This window comes from Gossypium hirsutum, chromosome D01, assembly GCF_007990345.1.
Source record: "Gossypium hirsutum isolate 1008001.06 chromosome D01, Gossypium_hirsutum_v2.1, whole genome shotgun sequence".
Lineage (NCBI taxonomy): Eukaryota > Viridiplantae > Streptophyta > Magnoliopsida > Malvales > Malvaceae > Gossypium > Gossypium hirsutum.
Window position 1 is genome coordinate 61,334,745 of NC_053437.1, and position 18,953 is coordinate 61,353,697.

The window sequence follows — 18,953 nt, forward strand, 5'->3', positions numbered from 1 at the left end:
TTATTTCTATTGAAAATAGACTCATTAATAATTTAAACATGTAAATTTTAACCCTTAATTAAGTTTCTCCAATTTTTGATGATTTTCCAAAGTCAAAACAGGGAACTCGAATTCATTCTGACATTGTCTCACAAAATTTATTATATCTCATGATTTAAAATTCCATTACTTACACCGTTTCTTCTATGAGAAACTACACTAAATAATCTTTAATTTCATATTTTGTTCATTCTCTAATTAAATTTCCAAAATTTATGGTGATTTTTCAAAGTTAGTCTACTGTTACTGTCCAAAACTGTTTTAGTGCAGGATGTCTATTACCATTTTTCCCCTAAGCTTTTAATAAATGATAATTCCGTCCTTGCTCAATTAACCTCTCAATTGAGCTGATTTTTCTCAGTTAACACTTTATTCTATCACTTTAAACTACTTTATAACCTTTGGGAATCAAAATTTTGGCACTAGACTTTAATTCCAACTTTTTCACAATTAGGTCCTAAAAATCAATTTCTATTGAAATTACCTAATAAAATCATCTCATAAACAAATTAAAGCTTGAATTTCATGCTATTTCTTCATAAACTTACAGCACTAAACCATGGTGACTTTCAATTTCATCCATGAAATCAAAAACTAATGAATTTAATAGTAGAACCTAGTTGTAAAAGTCTTAAAAACACAAAAAAATTATAAGAAAAAGACAAGGATTAACTCACTTGGTGCAAAAATTATGAAATACTAGCTTAAAGAACCCCTCCTATGGCGTTTTGGCTGATGAGAATGAAAAGAAATCACAAGAAATCTAGATATTTCTACATTAGTCCTAATTTTATTTAGTTAATTATGCAATATTCCAATTTTACCCTTAAATCATCCATTTTCTTGCTGATTTCATGCCCTTGCCGTCCAACCCAAATAAATTTCGGGTCTAATTGCCTTTTAAATCCTTCCTCATTAGACACTTGAGCTATTTAATCATCCTAGCCATTTTTACACATTTTTCCAATTTAGTCATTTTCATTTAATTGACTACCCAAACATTAAATTTTTCTAAGGAAATTCTAATACCACATTACTAACATTTCATAAGTATTTATAAAAATATTTTTGACTCGGTTTTATGAGATCGAGGTCTTGATACCTTGTTTTTACCCAATTTCTTCAATAATTTCTTTTTCTAACTAACCACTAAATCGGTAAAATTTTTCTATTGATATTTTTATACGCTTTTCCTATCATATCAATATTCATGCAAAAATATTAAAATAAATTTCTCTTTAAATCGGATTTGTGGTTACGAAACCACTGTTCAGATTACCTTAAATTTAGGCCATTACATTATTGAACTTGAGAGTCTTGGAAGGTCTTGGTAAATCGATACCCATCCTTGGTATTGCGGTATCATTAGAAATGGCCTCAATTTCCTTCTCTTCAGAACTGTCGAGGGTATCACAATTTCCATGACTCAATATCGTGATACCCCCCAAGAGGTGATTTCTTCGTTTTCAGGTCATCCTTGACTTCCTACAACACTTAATTAAATTGTTAGGTTCCCTATGGTGCATTTGGCCAACTCAGGTTTCAAAAAGGGCATAAAATGCACAAAATCATTTATTAATGCGAAAAGCTAAAACTCAATAAAACTACGTTAAAAACACCTAAATCGTTCAAGAATAAGCTCCTTAAGTGTAATGGAGAGCCTATTTTGACGTATCAAATTATGACAGATTAAACTCCGTCACACTTAAGTCTTTACTTGTCCTCATGAAAACACACAAAACATGCAAAAGACGACCCTTAGACTAAATTGAGCAATAGGAAATATGATAGTCAAAAATTGAATTTGTACAAGACCTTTCTCACATGCAACTTAAGATTGATGTTTATCTAACTCGAGTACTCCTAAAGTAAAAATTCTCAATTCAATAAGTTAAAGAAATAATAAATCTAGAGGCAATTTAAATGAATACATATATTCAATTGTGTTACCCTTCAGAATAGACTATACAGATACATAGTGGATACAGAATGCGAATCAAGAGCATTCATCAAGGCAAATATACAGAAGTTAAGAAGATTATGAAATGGAAACGTTTAGGTTGAAAAGGTTTTCTAGGCTTGTAACATTCAGAGGCTCAGTACGGTTTGGATTTCAAACAAAAAGATAGCTCAAAATGATGTGTGTGCATGGTGTTATCTTTGTGTTTTTATGTGTTTATTTGCATGTTTTCTATTTTTTTTCTCTATTTTCAAAAAAAAATTCCTTGTTTTTCTTTGACTTTGTTGTTCTTGCATTGTGCTTGGACTATATTGGCAATTGGTTATTGGTTGTGGATATTGAATGAAGTACTTTTGACTGTCAAGCATGCAAATTTTGATTGATGTTAGAAAATTCGGTTATCGTAAAGGTAGAATAATTAGATCAATAAGTTAAATTGCATAATAGATTGGAGGTAATTGTGCTTTATGAAAATATGTAGAATTTGTGCCAAAGGATAGATAGATTGTATAGATATTTGTAGATAGATAATGTTTGAATCAATGGTTGTTCATTTGGATAAATATGTGCATGATAGAAATTATGTTTTGGGAAATGTTTGGGAAGGACCTAAGGCATTGTTTGTGTTAAAACTAACGTTGGTAATGCCAATATAGAACGATCGCAAAGCAGCAAGAAAAGGAAATATAAAACATATATATTTTATGTGGAACCCTTTCGGAAAAAAACCATGGGCAGAGGAGGAGAAAAATCAACTAATGTTGAAAACTGAATGATATAAGAGGAGTTACGACTACATCTATTTAAAGATTTGAAAAATCTTATTCTAATCAAAGTCGAATAGAGGAAGTGTAGTTCTATATGGATTTTTCTTGTACTGCATGGCCCTTGGCCTTAAGCCCTCCATAGATCTCTTAGTTTTACCACTGTATTATTTCTTTAATAGGATTTTAGGCCACACAACTCTAACAATTTGATTACTCAACAGTCTAAACGACCAATCTTTATGATATGTACCCCTTAGTTCCCATGATTTGAGCTTTAAATAATCCTTTCTTGATGAGCTTCAATTGTTAAAATCGTAAGCCTAAATTTAGTTATAAACTCGACCCTTCTTTGTCCTTAATCTTAAATGCACTATGAAATGGACATTGAGCCATGGACGTTGAGGGTTAGGTAGACACATTATGGTGGGTTCAATTTGTTCTCAAGAGAAAATAGAAGAATTTGTTGATATGGTGCATATAGAACCTTGCTAAGTGAACTAGAACGAAAAAGAAAATTGAGTGAGTAAAAAGCAATGTGACGGTTAAAACAAAAGTGAGTGGAATAAAAGCATAGTTAGTGATAAAAGCATTGTGAGTGGAAGAGTGAAAGTTTTAGAAAAAAGAGCTCAAACGAAAAATTAATTTTTAGCCTCAAAGAAATCTTTCAGTTCATAATGCACTAGTACTCACTAGCTTGTTGTATGCACCAATATTAAATAATATCTTCCAAGTTATGGAGAGATAAAGAAGGTGAGAGAAGGAGAAATAAGGAGGTGAGTTTAATGATTAAACAATTTGGTCCCTTACCATGATATCCCACTTTTTCTCCCAAATTCATTAAAAATTTCCATAGCCACCCAAAAGGAGAAGTGAAGTAGAGACACTAGAGAGTTAGAATATCATCTTGGAAGAAAGAAAGTGGAAGTGGAAGTGGAAGTGGAAGTGGAGAAAGTTGTGAAAAAAGTGAAGAGATTAAAGAGACAAGGTAAGTACGTAATTCAAGAATTTTACTTTATTTAATTTTAATCTAAGTATAGAGTATGCTAAAATAGTTGAATTAATTATGAATATGCAAATATTAGGTATAAAAATTGTTAGTGAATAATGATAAGTATCATTTAAATTTTAATTATGTTACAAAATTAAATTAGTACATTGAAGTAATAGAAAAAAAAGACTAAATTGTAAAGTAAACAAAATAAGTTATGTGGAAATTGAATGTTGAAAAGAGAATATAAATGAAGTGTGATGAAATAGTGATGATGTAAAAAGTGAATGTATGGTAAAATTTCAAGTAACATTGAATTTATGATTTATAAGGACTAAATTGTAAAGTACACAAAAGTTTATGATTTAAATAAAGTATTATGATAAAGAGTTTAAATGAAGTGTTAAGTGTTAGTGAATTAATTTCAAAGTGATTTTAAGGTGAAATTATAGTAAATAATGAATTTTCATGATGTTAAAGATTAAATTATAAACTTATGAAATTTATAATTGAAACTAGAGAGGTGAAGTGCCTGAGAGTTACTATGTGAATAAATTATTTGATTAAAGTGTTTATATAATAAAAAATAATTTTGATGAGAGTAAAAACTAAATTGGAAAATATACAAAAATTAAAGTATGAAAAAATATTTTTATAAAGAGCATTATTACGGTCAAGCACTTGATAAAAATGCATGTATGGATAAAGATATTTAATTTCCATTATTATTCTAAATTTGGTGCACATTTTTCTAATATTTCATTGCGCCCTCATATTTAATTTAACTATTATTAAATAAACAAGAATCAATTGTAAACTTTTTCAATTCAAAATTATTTTTTATTCACAAGGTTATGGATGATTTATATTTTACTTAATTTTTTTCAAATTATTAATGCTAAATTAAAAATTCACACACACTAATTAGTAAAATTGAAAAGTTAAGCACAAATTGTATTTTTAAATAATAATTCACAAAGTTAATTACTTTTTAAAACATTTATTTTGATTTAAAAAAAACATTTTCCGACACATTAAAATAGCTTAACCAACCACCTGATGATCAGGATCGCCACTCATCCCAGCAGAAAAACCTATGGACAATTTTAATCTCATCTATTCTTATAATAATATACATACATATATATATATATGGATGCATACCACCTTGAGGGTTCAGAATTCATCGACGAAAAAGGAAACTAACGAAGAATTTGTTTGATTGAGAGATGGGAGTGGTAATCATTGACGGATCAACGGTGAAGAACTTTGTGACAGACGAGGAACACTTCAATAAGAGTATGGATGAGAGTTTCGCAGCTCTTGATCTCAACGAAGACGGTGTCCTCTGCCGGTCCGAGCTTCGCAAGGCATTTGAGTCTCTTCGCCTCATCGAGTCCCACTTCGGGGTCGACGTTGCAACGACACCCGAAGAGCTCAATCAGCTATACGATTCTATTTTCGACAAGTTCGATCTCGATGGCAGTAACACGATTGACCCACAGGAGTTCAAATCAGAGATGAAGAAGATATTGCTTGCTATTGCTGATGGTTTGGGATCTTGTCCTATTCAAATGGCTCTCGAGGATGATGACCGAAGTAATTTTCTAAAGAAAGCTGCTGACCTTGAAGCTGCCAAGCTCGTAGCCAACCATGGCGATGGTTCCTAATCGACGCTGCATGGTTTCTCAATCAATTTTTATGGACTGTTTTGTTCAGATTAAGTTTACTTCTCAATCATTTTCTCATTGGATTTGTTGTTTATGGTAGATGAGTGAAATATGTTAGGATTAGAATCTTAGGATACCCCATGTTTTGTTTGTTTTGTCCTGATCCTGGATAAACAAAATAAATATATCTTGGTTTGCAAGGATTTTTCTCAGGGTGTTTCAAGCTTCGGCCGCAATAAAATATCCCCATCATTAAGCATTCTCAGGATAAAAGTTAAAAAAAAAAAAAACTTGTTTTACCCTTTTGGAACAATTTAGAACCTTGAGAGCTAAACATCATGAAAGAAATTGCACCATCTTGGTTGGTCCCAACTTGCATGAAGTACTTCCGTATATCATCATCAAGCCAACTATGTTGTGGAATGTGTCTGGCTATTAGGTCCAAACTTAAGGTGCTTTGATCAGCGGTGAGACTAAATAACGACGGTTGATCAACGGTAAGACTAAAAACAACGACAGTTGTGAAATTAGATATTATAATGACAAGATTAAAATTAATTATGAGATATATACTTCAATTTAAATGTGATCGGGGTAGTGAAATAAAGATAAAAAATGATCCTTTAAGGACATTAAATTAAAATATGTATGCATATATAATAAAAATAACAAAATCAAATTTGTTTTAATATAATATAACGTTAGCTAAATCTACCGACCACCTTAAAATCCTCCAAAAGATAAAAGGCATACATGCAATGGACCTTGTTGCTAGGCAACACCATTCCTTCGACTGTAATGAAAGTAAAAATTGAGAGAAAAAATGCAACACCCCTTGCCCGACCCGATCGTCAGGTCCAAGTTACGAGATGTTACAGTCGTTGCCTGAGCAACTACGGATAGTTAAGATTCAAATTAAACATAAATTATACAATCATAACCATATAAGTTTATAATCGCCATATACAACCTTTCTCGAGTTTTATACAAGCCTACGTATGCTTTAGAATTGACCCGAAATCGAACAGGGACTAATTTGCAGCAATTCCAAAATTTCGAAACAACATCGCAACTTGATGGGTTTCCTTGTCGCAACGTGACATACTGACTTTCCTCATTGTGACGACCAAGATTCCTCGTCACGCTGTGGCCTAGAATCCAAGTCTCATCGCGACGACCATCGGTTGACATCGCGACGTAGACTCTGTTTTAGGCACAAAATAGGCCTTTTGGTACCCATTTCAAGCCAATTATATCATTAACCTATTTGGTGCATATTTACACCTTTGTACCTGCACAAAACCAATTAAAATACATACAAAACATTTCATATATCCAATCCCAATATCAACTCATCTATTAAGTCTTAATTGGCACTAAATCAGATCAAAACATCCCAATTAAACCATTTCACGTCTCACCTATTTCATCATGCTTTTAAACCATTCAAAACAACCATTAACCATGATTTACTAAGCTCAATTATGCTGCTTAAATACCATACACAATATCACACAAGTTACCAAACACACAACTACACAATTGAACATTAACATTCAATAATTCAAGCATTTACCAAGTTTAATCAACTATCAACTCAAAGTTAATACACATAGTAACACCTATGTACATGCCACATAACCGAGCTAAAACGATAAAAAATCTACCAAGTCAATGGTAGGATAGTCTGGTCTTTAAACTGATCCAATCAACAGGTTTCGCAAATTAACAATCTACAAGGAAAATGAAAAATAACTGGTAAGCATAATGAATGCTTAGCAAGTTCATATGAAATTTACTTAACGTATTGATCCTTCTTTTTCAAAGCATCCATGCTTTAGTGTATTGATCCTTCTTTTCCACAGTTGCATGTAGTGGAAGGATCGGTTCAACAAGCTTGTACAACCATGTGCACTTCACCCAACACTTATCTAAATCCTTTTTCAATTTCTCTTCACGACACCCAACAACTAATGACACTTTGACTCTGGGTCAATGTCACTAGTTGCAATTACTACCTCTCATCGATTATAAGGTTTATTATTGAAGCGACATCTTTGAGTGTAATGGTCATTTTTCGCATGCAAAATGGATTGTAGATGTATTTGGTCTTCATCTTTCCAACAAGGCAACAACCAACTCCAGAATGATGTTGAACTTTGTCATCGTGGATGCCGCGTATAAATCAGTATCCTTCAAGCATTCTTTGATACAATGATCATGTTTTGAGAATTTTAAATTTATGTTGGATTCAAAGAACTTGACGTTTCCACTATTAAAAAATAGAAAATGATAATATTAATTTAAAAAAATTCACAAAAAATTAAAAAGATTGGAGTTGGAGTTTTCATCATATTGACAACATAGTTGGTAATGTGCTTGGCCATTTTTCCCATTCGTTCACAAAATGAACTGTATCTAATTGGGTTGGTTTAGCCAAAGACCAAATAAATTTCTGGATTAAACCTCACAACCTTGAACTAGACTTCCATAGATTTCGAGGTACTACGCATATACTTCACGGTACAACCCTCTGACATACATGGTACTAACTCTTATAATAATTAGACATCATCTAAACACAACATCTATAAATGTCAAAATTAAGATTAATTATTAGATATTAGACATGTGGTGGTAATCGAAATTTTTCCCAAATTTAAGATTAATTATTTGTTTTTTTTTTCAGTCAAAATAATACGTGGTTGGATAATAGATAGCGTCTCTCTCATTCTTAGTAGTTCTGTAAAAATTCGCCTCAATTCTTATAAATATAGCTCCTCCAAGAATAGCACGAAAGAGAGATCTTTCAAAGCAAAGCCAATAGGCCAATCTTTTGTCAATCATCAGTCTTCTCACATTCTTCGCTCTTTCTCACATTTTCTTACCTAACCCAAAGTAGCCATTTTTTTTTAGCCTCCTTTCTTGTTTTCTTTCATTTTTAAGCTTTTGTTTCTTTGTTGTTTTCATTGATTCATCAAATGTTACATCCCACAATTTTCATCATTTTTTACCCTTGAGCTAAATGCTACGGTGAGATAGAATTTTTTCCCTATATTTTGGAATTTTTTTATGAACAATGTAAATATTTTTTTTTCTTTTTGATTCCGTTTCAGTTCTTTGTTTTTTCATATATAGAGAGAGAAAAGATTGTATGAAACTTTAATACCATGTCATTTGCATCCCTTTCCAATACAGCTAAAATTTAGGATGAAAATGTTGGAGTGACATGCTCTTATTATAAAGAGATACAAATGATATATGGTATCCCATTTATCATATATATTTATTGCTACAAATAATCAAAGAGCATGAAACATTCAAACTGATTTCTTTTTACTGCAAACAGTTTGCATTAATTTTATGTTAAATCCGCAATTACAGCGCTAATTGCATTTAATAAAGAAACAAAATATAGTAATTAACAATATTATAATTAGGGTTTTTGAGTTTGTACTAAACAGAATCTTATAAAGATTCTGATATCTGATAATTCTACTCTCTTTTTGTTTATATTAATAGGTATTGAGACCTCATAAACCATTTATTGTGTGAAGAAGATATAGTTTGAATATCATGGGAGCAAAATTTTCAAGTCCTATTAATAGTCTCCATAACTTGGAAAACCAAGTTCAAGCTCTCTTTACGAAATCAATAAGTTTCAAAGATGTGAATGTGAAGACAGTGATGCAATCATTCAGTTTCAACAGGCTTGTTTCAAATCCAAAAGGATTAGAACCAAATGGTTGTGGGACTGGGAGCATGCAACTTGAAGAACCTTCAAGCTTTGACAAAAAGGAAATACTCTCACATATTAAGGAAAATAATACAGTGTTTGTTAAACCAGAAAGCTGTAACAATATCTCACAAAGATCAAACACTGAAGAAAAGTCCGGTCCCGGCTTTGCCGAGCACGGTGGCCGACGATATCAAGCCGCATTGAAGTTACAAAAGGTGTACAAGAGTTTTCGAACAAGGAGACAGTTAGCTGATTGTGCGGTTGTTGCTGAGCAAAGATGGTGGAAATTGTTGGACTTCGCTGAACTTAAACGAAGCTCGATATCGTTCTTTGAGATAGAAAAACCGGAGACGGCGGTTTCACGATGGTCTAGAGCAAGAACCAGAGCTGCCAAAGTAAGTTTGTGTTGATGAAGAAGGAGGTGATGTTAATTGAGTTAAAAGCTGAGTGATGAAATGTTGGTCTTGTGTTTTTTGCAGGTAGGAAAAGGATTGTCTCAAGATGAAAAAGCTCGAAAGCTTGCTTTGCAGCATTGGCTTGAGGCGGTAATTACCATTTATATAAGTTATTTTTAAGAATTTAATCTTTTATTTTTAAAATTTTTTTTGGCTAAATTAGAAAAAGAAAAATTAATTGGCCAGAAAATAAGTCGTTTTTGGAAGGGTGTGAAAGCACGTCCAATTGAGAGTGCTTTCTGCACAGTTAGTGTGGAAGCGAGTTCAGTTGGACGAGTTTTCCTACTGACATGTCAGGGAAAGCATGTCCAGCTGGACACTCTTTCTTTGTAATTATCAGAAAATACATCCAGCTGAGCATGATTTCCTTAATATGTTAGCGTGAAAGCTCGTACAGTTGAACGCGTTTTCACACACTCTCTCTCCAAAAACTGTCTATTTCTTAAAATTTCAAAAAAGTCGACCTATTTTGCCAATTAATTTTTTTCGGCATATTTCGCTAATTTAACCTTACAACTGTTTACACTTTTAAAATTATTTTATTAAATTATTACAATATCATTTTTTAGTTATATTACTATTAAGTAGTATTTTTTTTAATTTCAAAATATCATACTATTTAATTTAATAAAAAACTAACATTGCTAATAATTTAACTCAAATTTTAAAATTTGAAAAAAAAAACTAAATTTATAAATAAAAATATAAAGACTAAATTCTAATTTTGTAAAGATTACGGGCATATTTTAAATTATAAAAAACTACTAGCTTTTCAGTTTTCATATTTATTATCCTTCTTCATCATGTTTTATATTGTTGATACTAACAGATCGATCCTAGGCATCGTTATGGTCATAATCTCCAATTTTATTATGCCCAGTGGCTTCACTGTGACAGTAGACAACCTTTTTTCTATTGGTAAGATTTCTATGAATTATGAAACAGTTTTGAGGAAAAGGGTTAATGTATTATTTGGGGTTTAAATTTGGTTAGTGTTTTTATATTAGGGTCTGAATTTTTATTTTATTCAAGTTAGTCTCTAAATTTAGTAATTATTTTATATTAAGGCTTGACTTTTTTTACCAAGTTAATCCCTAAAATTTGGCTATTGTTCTCACATTGGGGTTTGAACTTTTTTTATTATCCAAGTTAGCACTTGATATTTCCTTTTTAAAAAGTCTAAACTCCGATATAAGAACAATTATCAAGTTCAAAGATCAGCTTAGACCAAAAACACATTTAGGACCTAATACGGAAATAATTGCCTAGTTCAGATTCTATTGTGACAATAATTGTCAAATTCAGAGAATAATTTGAACTAAAAAAATTTAGACCTCAACGTAGGAACAGTTACAAAGTTGAAGCTCAAAAAAAGATTAACCCTTAAAAGTAAATTAAAAAGAAGGTACTTGACCAATACATGTGTTTCGTAACATAAAGGCTTGATATTGGAGATGGGAGAGAAGTAAATCTTGAAAAGTGCCCTCGATCAAAGCTTCAACAGCAATGCATCAAATATCTGGGTCCTGTGAGTTTAATTTCCCCCTTTTTATTTGAGCAAGTTGAAGCAGGTTTGGTAATATGATGTTGGATTTGCAGGCCGAAAGGGATGCATTTGAAGTAGAGATAAGGGATGGGAAGTTTTATTACAAGCAGAGTGGGGAAGTTCTTGATACCACAGGAGGACCAACTGATGCCAAGTGGATTTTTGTTCTTAGTGCTTTTAAGACTTTGTATGTTGGAATGAAGAACAAGGGAACTTTTCAGCATTCCAGTTTTCTCGCCGGCGGAGCCACGTTGGCGGCCGGTAGATTGGTGCTGGAAGATGGTGTTTTGAAGGTAAAGAAGGAAACTCAATTTTTGTTTCTTTTAAAACATATATACTTTTATTTAAACTTTTGATTCAATTGATGTTACGAATTAACCGTACACCAATTCGATTGTTGAAATTATTAAATTACCCATACATATTTGAAGCAAGTTAAATTATATTATCATTCCATCACCATGCTTAAAATATTATATCATCACTACAACCAATTTTTTTTTTAAATTTTTCTTGTACAATTTAGTATTATTATACCTATTTTTCACTCAGATTATTCGTATCTATTTATACTTACTATTATTTAAATTTTTGACTGAGTTGATATCACGAGTCGACTGAACACCTATTCGGTTGAAATGATTAAATTACCCTCACTTTAGAGAATAATTAATATTATTACAAGAATATTTTATTTTTTAAAATTTTTATATAATCTTCCAATACAAAAATTAAAAACGTTAACACAATACTAATAAATTTATATAAAAATTTTCGGTACTTTATCAATAATTATTTATTAAAATAATTTTATAAGTCTATTATATTTTCGTTCATCTTAATAAAATTCAGTAAGTAGTAAAATGATTGTTAACTTGATAGGCGATTTGGCCTCATAGTGGACACTATCTCCCAACTGAAGAGAATTTCCGGGAGTTCGTTTCATTTCTTCAAGAACATGAAGTTGATCTCACAAACGTAGAGGTAATGAACACCAAATTCTTTTTAATTGTTTAACTTAATATGAGTAAAAGTATGTGTTAAGTTAGATTGTATTATACCTCCTTTACTCGGAAATTGAGTAAATTAATCATTCTACATTGGATTAAAAAGTAAATTGATTGTTTTTGTCAAAACTTTTATACATTTTTACGGTCAAAAATTGGTGCGACGGAGAAACGTTACCTATTACGTCTACCTCATTTTGACATATAGAAACTAATTTTTAATAGTAGAATTGGATGAAATTTTTAACAAAAGAAAATCAGTTTACTCTTTAATCTAACGTATAAGGCTTAATTTAACTAATTTTTGAGTAGAGGGAGTAAAATGCTATTTGATTCAGCCCATGGAACTTTTACCCTTAGGATGCAAATTTGGGCACTAATCCAATTCTTGTGATGGAAATTTTAACAGCAAAGCCCTTCTGAAGATGAAGCCATTAGCTGGAAGAACAGTAGTATCCTTGAAAGCAATGATCCAAAAGATGAAGGCTTGCAGCCAATTGAGGCAACTAATAACAATGAAAACTCAATTCAAGGGAACACTGATTCAAATGACCAAGATTCTAAGGCTGTCCAAAATGCCAATAAATCCTCATCAAGATCATCAGTATGGTCAAAAATAAGTAAACTCAAAATACCAGCAAAAGACGATGTGTTCGATATCTTTAAGAAAGAAACGTTGCCACTGAGTTGCCGCAATGAGTGTCCGAAACCCACCGTGGAAGGTGGCTATGAAACGGAGGAAGAATATCTATCCGATGAAGATTTTCTCTTCACTAAAATCAATTTATTTGGTGATGATGACGATGATAATGAGGAAGATAAGAAGCTATTCCAAAGGACAAATAATGAGAAGGATAGCCTCACATAAAGAACCGAAGTCATATCAATTAGCACATCAATTATCCACCAAGTGGTCTACAGGGCCGGGCCGCGGATTAGCTGCATGAGGGATTACCCATCGGAGCTTCAGTCCCGAGTTTTACAGCAAGCACACTTGTCCCCAAGAAGTGCCAATGCATTACCTCGAACACTATCACGTTTTGTGTTGACACCAACATCACTGGGTACACGAACAAGTTCACTTAGAAGTCCAATTGCACCTCTCCCTACAGCAAGTGGTATAAAAGAGAAAAGCAAAAGCGTAGGCAGTTTTGAAACACAACTGTGAATTCCGCATATCATTTGGCTCCTGAATTTGATTTTTAAGATTCCATTTGGTACTTAAGTTTGACGTCAAAATTTAATTTGGTACCAAAGAATCTTTAAATACCAAAATGAATATTGAAACCAAACTCAGATATCAAATTGAGACAAAAAAAAACCTTAAATACTAAATTAAATATTAAAACCGAACTTAGAATTAACCCTAATGCATATATAGTTAGGGCATAAAACATAATTTTGAGCCTTTCTTTTTATATGTTGTTTTTCACATGCACTATAGTGTTGTGAAAAATGAAAAGATAAGTTGAAAGGGGTATTAGATTTGGTGTATATACCATTGAGTTTAGAAAACATAATTAATTAAGTTCCTTTTTGAGCTGTAATCAACAGATTTGTAAATCCTACTTAGATGAGATTTGGATTTGTAAATCATGAATGAGATTTGATTACTCTTGGCAATTTAGAAGGAATTTTTTTTTTTTGAAGTTTCTAGCTATTCCCAACTTTTGTTTTTCAACGTCATTTTCTCTTTATCATCAAATTACATTTAAAAAGAAATTAAAAATTGTTGTTAATCCTTGTACTTATATAAAATTTAAGATTTGATCTCTATATTTAAAAGTTAAAGATTCAATTCTCCTACATTTTTAATGTAAAAATTCTAGTTCAATCATTACCGTTGTTCATAATTTTTATTAAAACTTATTAATTTAACATGTTTATTTTTTGCAAATCACATGTTATATCATATGAGAAAATCCTAATCAAAATTCTAAATTGATTAATTTTGACAAAAAATACTTACGATTTTAATGATTAAATTGAGATTTTTAAATAAAAATGGTAGAACAACTTAATTTTTAACTTTTCTAAATATAATGACTAAATTTCACAATTAATCAATCTACAGGGATAAAATATTTTAACCAAGAAACTCTTGATTGTGCAAACTTTTTTCTCTTGTAAATCTAACACTCTAAGCGGGGCACCTTGCGTCCTTGAATCGATAACCATCTTTCGGCTGATCTAGCTTCTTTCGTCTCTCGATATCAACAAGGGGTAGTACAGGAATATTCACATGTTGTCCATCAACTACGCCTTTCGGCCTGATCTTAGGCCCTGATTCACCTTCCGTGGACGAACCTTATGTCTAGTTATACTAAAATTTCCCATATCAAAGGTTAAGATTTTTTTTTATCAACTTTCATTAAAAAAAAAAGAGTTAAAAGAAGTCTTGTAACTCCGACAAGGGGTTAAAAATCTAATCCTTTAAATAAGTCCCGTGCAACAAATACTTAGTAATCCGATCGCAATCCATATTACCTTTCCTAAGAGAAAAGGAAAAGGAGCAACTATAATTAGGAGGAATGAGGGAATATAGCAGCAACTTCTCAAAGTGTACCATTTTTACCAAGCAATGCATCAATGCAAGATTTGTTGTCGGATTCAATGGAGGATGGTTTTACATAAACGAGTTGTTTAATTTAAACCTTTGAATACGAGGTTGGAATTGTTGACACTATTTTTTTGATAAAACGGGGTTGACTTGGATTTTTTAAAAATGAAAACAAAAATGGGAGTCGCCACCAATCTTTTTTGATAAGGTGTGATCGGGCCACCTTGAAATGTGGTTGTTTTTAATAAACAATTTAATTTTATTAAAACAACGATTTTGGTCCACGAAATTCAGAAAAACGGGTTCGGGAGTCGGTTACGTACGAGGAAGGGTTAGCACGCTCGACACGCCCAAAATTGATACCTAGTTGATTAATTAATGTCTTAGTGTCGAAGATTAAAAACTTTAAAGAGTTTTTAAAATACGATCTTTTATTGAAATGGAAAATTTTCAGGAAAATGGTGTATTTCACGTTAATCGAGAAAGAGAATTATATCCAGTAAGTTAGAACACAATGTCTTGAATTCCCGATGCGTGAATGGATGCCAAAAATTTACTTATTTAAAAGATATTTAGCTATCTCGGATTTAAAAGAGAGATCATGCCCAATAAGTTAGGACACGATCTTTTTAATTCCCGAGATCGTTTAAAACTCGAATTTGAAAAGATTCGTGTATTTAGATTTATTGTGAAAATCAAAACCCAGTAAGTTAGGGTACGACCTTCTCGAATCTAAACATGGAATTTTGCTTATTCAAAATCGTAATTTGTTTATCGAGTCTAACTCGAAATAGTAGAAATGAAACTCGGTGTTAATAGGCGTATAAAACAATACTGAATACGTTGGTATAAAAATAATACGAGCATTGCAACAAAAATGAATGAATATAAAAAAGGACAAACTAATTACATGCGAAATAACAAATATAATAAGCAAGTAAAGTTAAAATGTTCTTTTAAAATAATGATGTAAACGCAAATAAATAAATAAATAATGAGAATGAATAGAATTATAAAAAGACATATATGTAATGTATATATATTGATGAAAATAACATCTGCATATTGATATATATAGATGTGTATATAAATTTTTAAAAAAAACTATGAGCATGCGTATGTACATATATAAATAGATTATAAAAATATGTACATGTATATGTGTATATATATTATAAAAATGTATGTATATATTTATTATAAAGTATATATAAAAATATAAATAAGGATATATTTAAGTCAAAGATGTATATGCATATATATAATTAAATCTAAAATTAAATGGCACAAATGAGTAAATAATAGTAATAATAATAATAATGATAATAATAATACAAAATTAAAATATATTTAAACTTAAATAATAAAAAAATAGAAATATAATAAAAACAATGATACACAAATAATAGCCTAATATAATAATATAATAGTGAGAAATAAATAAAAAAATAACCGAATTAATTAATAAAACAATAAAATAGCAAAAAAGGACTAAATCGAGAAAGAAATAAAATTAAAGATCCAAAATTTAAAGAAAGTAAAAAAGATTAGGGTCCCATTGTGCCGTGCGTAAAAATGAAGGGGCCGAAGGGAAATATTCCCACGTTACTCGAACGGCGTCGTTCCAAAGGACGATATTTGCGCATGGTCTATGGACCGAATTGAACCAGAGGCAAAAGTTTGTGGCCAAAATCAAAAGAAGAAAAGGATCATATTGAACGCTCCGCGAAAGTGGGGGGACCAACCGCGCAAATAGACCATTAAAGTCAAAACGCACGGATCTGCTCTGCGGGTCGGGTTGACGCGTGGATCCTTAAGGGGAAACGACGTTGTTTTAGGGCTATCAGAACCAGCCCTAAACGACGTCGTTTAGTATCTCTATATAAATCAATTTTTTTTTAAAAAAAAATCATTCCTCTTCCCCTTTTAAAAAAAAACAGAGGGCCTTTCTCAATCTCCCCTCTCCGGCCTAGGTCTCCGATCGAGGGCTCCAACGCACCTCCGCCGTAGCTCCGCCGCAAGAGGCGGCCGGAGGTGCAAAACTCAGCCTTTTTTAGCCCTGTTTGGAGCTCGTCTCTCCTAGAACCAGGATTCGAGGCTGAATCCTTTGAAATGTCAGTATTTCCTCCATTCTTTTCCTTTTTATTTCCGTATGCAAAAAATAAAAAAATAAAAAATGAAATAGAAAGATAAAAAAAAACAAAGCAAATCACCTTGAAATTATCTCTGTGTTTTTTATTTTTTATTTTTTTCGTGAAAAAGAGGATCCTAGGGTTTCTGAAAATTTTAAGCTCTTTAGGCTTATCGGGCCCTAGGGTAGTGGGTTTAGGTTTAGGTTGGGTTTGGGCCATGTTGGGCTTTTGGGCTATTGCTGTAATTGGGTCAGTCTATTTATTTTTTATTTGTAATTGGGTTAGTTGGGCCCCGGGCAAAATGGGCTTGTACAGCTGCCCCTCTTTGCTCATTGTCGTGTAACGAGAACAAAGCAAAGACTAAGAAAGGCCAATTTTGTCCGGTTTCCCCGAATCTTGACTTCTTGGTGCCTTTCTTCTTCAGATAGCCTTCTCGCAGTCCACTTTTTCTTGTTGCTTCGATCCACTACACTACACTTTAGAGAGATCTGGCTTGTAGCTTCAATCTTCTTCGCAGCAACTTCAAAGGGGACGGGATTCGTGGTTTTAGTCTGCTCCACCTCAACTTCGGGGAGACGAGACTGGATGCGATCTGCTCTACTGCAACTTCAGAGAGATAAGATCTGTGGTTTTAATCCGCTCCACTGCAACTTCAGGGAGATAGGATTGGTTTCTTCTGTCTACTCCACTACTGCTTAGGGAGATAAGACTTGATGCGATTTGCTCTACTGTAACTTCAGAGAGATAAGATCTATGGTTTTAATCCGCTCCACTGCAACTTCAGGGAGATAGGACTGGTTTCTTCTGTCTACTCCACTACTGCTTAGGGAGATAAGATCTACAATCTTTAACCTACTCCACTGCTGCTCAGGGAGATAGGATTGGTTTCTTCTGTCTGCTCCACTACTGCTTAGGGAGATAAGACTTGATGCGATCTGCAATCTTCAACCTACTCCACTGCTGCTCAGGGAAATAGGACTGGTGGCTTAAATCTGCTTCCTATTATCTTGGGAAGATAAGATTCGTCGTCTTCGATCTGCTCCACAACTGCTTAGGGAGATAAGATCTACAATCTTCAACCTACTCCACTGCTACTCAGTGAGATAGGACTGGTGGCTTAAATCTGCTTCCTACTACCTGGGGAAGATAAGATCCGCTGTCTTCGATCTACTCCACTACTGCTTAGGGAGATAAGATCTACAATCTTCAACCTATTCCACTGCTGCTCAGGGAGATAAGGCTGGTGCTTTCGATCTGTTCCCTGGGGAACATGACCTGTAAAATCTATTTCATAGACCTATTTATGCCTAGTGTTTAGGATGTCATGATTAAAATGACTCAAAATCTTCTAACTAAATGTGTATGCATGATATTTGTATGAATGCAAAATGTCATGAAAATGATATCTTAATGTTTGAGTTGTAATTGCTCATTATTCATTAAGGCTCTATTATTATCACGCCAGAACGCCATCTTGTTCGTCTGGTAACACTCATCTCTTACTTAATCGGATTGACCCCACTGTAATCTTCAAAGTTCAATCCACTATAATCTTCAACGTTCAGTCCACTGTAATTTTGGGACATAAAATTTGAACCATCTTTCTCCCACTGTAATTTAGGAGTATAAGGTCTGACTCTTTCTTAAGCCTCTCCCACTACAATTCAGGTATACATGATTCGAATCTCTTTGGTCTAGTACACTATTCTCAGGGTGTCGTACCAAATTTTTATGCACAATTGTAGTCCTTTCTCTTCCAAGAAACCTCTTCTTATCACTCGATGATCATTACTTGTTTGTTCATTGAAGCTTTGTCACGAACACGACATTTTGTCATTTTGTTCAATCCATGTTTGGACAACAAAATGTGAAAGGATTGTCTTAATTTAGACTTTTCCTCTCTAGACATTTCGACCTTTAAACTTGGTGTGTTCTAAATAATAGTCCTGTTTCAGGTTCCTGTATTATTTAGAAGCTTTCAGAGTAATATGTAAAACTCATTTTGCTTGAATATTCAGTCCATTAATCGTTATTTCAATGAAAAATGCTTGAAAAATATTATCACAATTGACAAAATAAAATTTTATTGA

General features: G+C 32.4%; 1 protein-coding gene and 1 pseudogene across 1 annotated transcript; both read left to right on the plus strand.

Annotated features, from left to right (window-relative positions):
* The first annotated feature begins 4,947 nt into the window (after positions 1-4,947).
* LOC121214017 (uncharacterized) lies at positions 4,948-5,624 on the plus strand. Its single transcript, XM_041087601.1, has one exon. It carries the CDS (start codon positions 4,984-4,986, stop codon positions 5,422-5,424), a length of 441 nt encoding a protein of 146 aa, XP_040943535.1. The 5' UTR covers positions 4,948-4,983; the 3' UTR covers positions 5,425-5,624.
* Positions 5,625-8,951: 3,327 nt separating this feature from the next.
* Positions 8,952-13,854, plus strand: LOC121214018 (IQ domain-containing protein IQM6-like; annotated as a pseudogene).
* The last annotated feature ends 5,099 nt before the right edge of the window (positions 13,855-18,953 follow it).

Excerpts from the sequence above, each read along its gene's own strand:
- LOC121214017 (XM_041087601.1), top strand. The coding sequence starts at position 4,984 with ATGGGAGTGGTAATCATTGACGGATCAACGGTGAAGAACTTTGTGACA.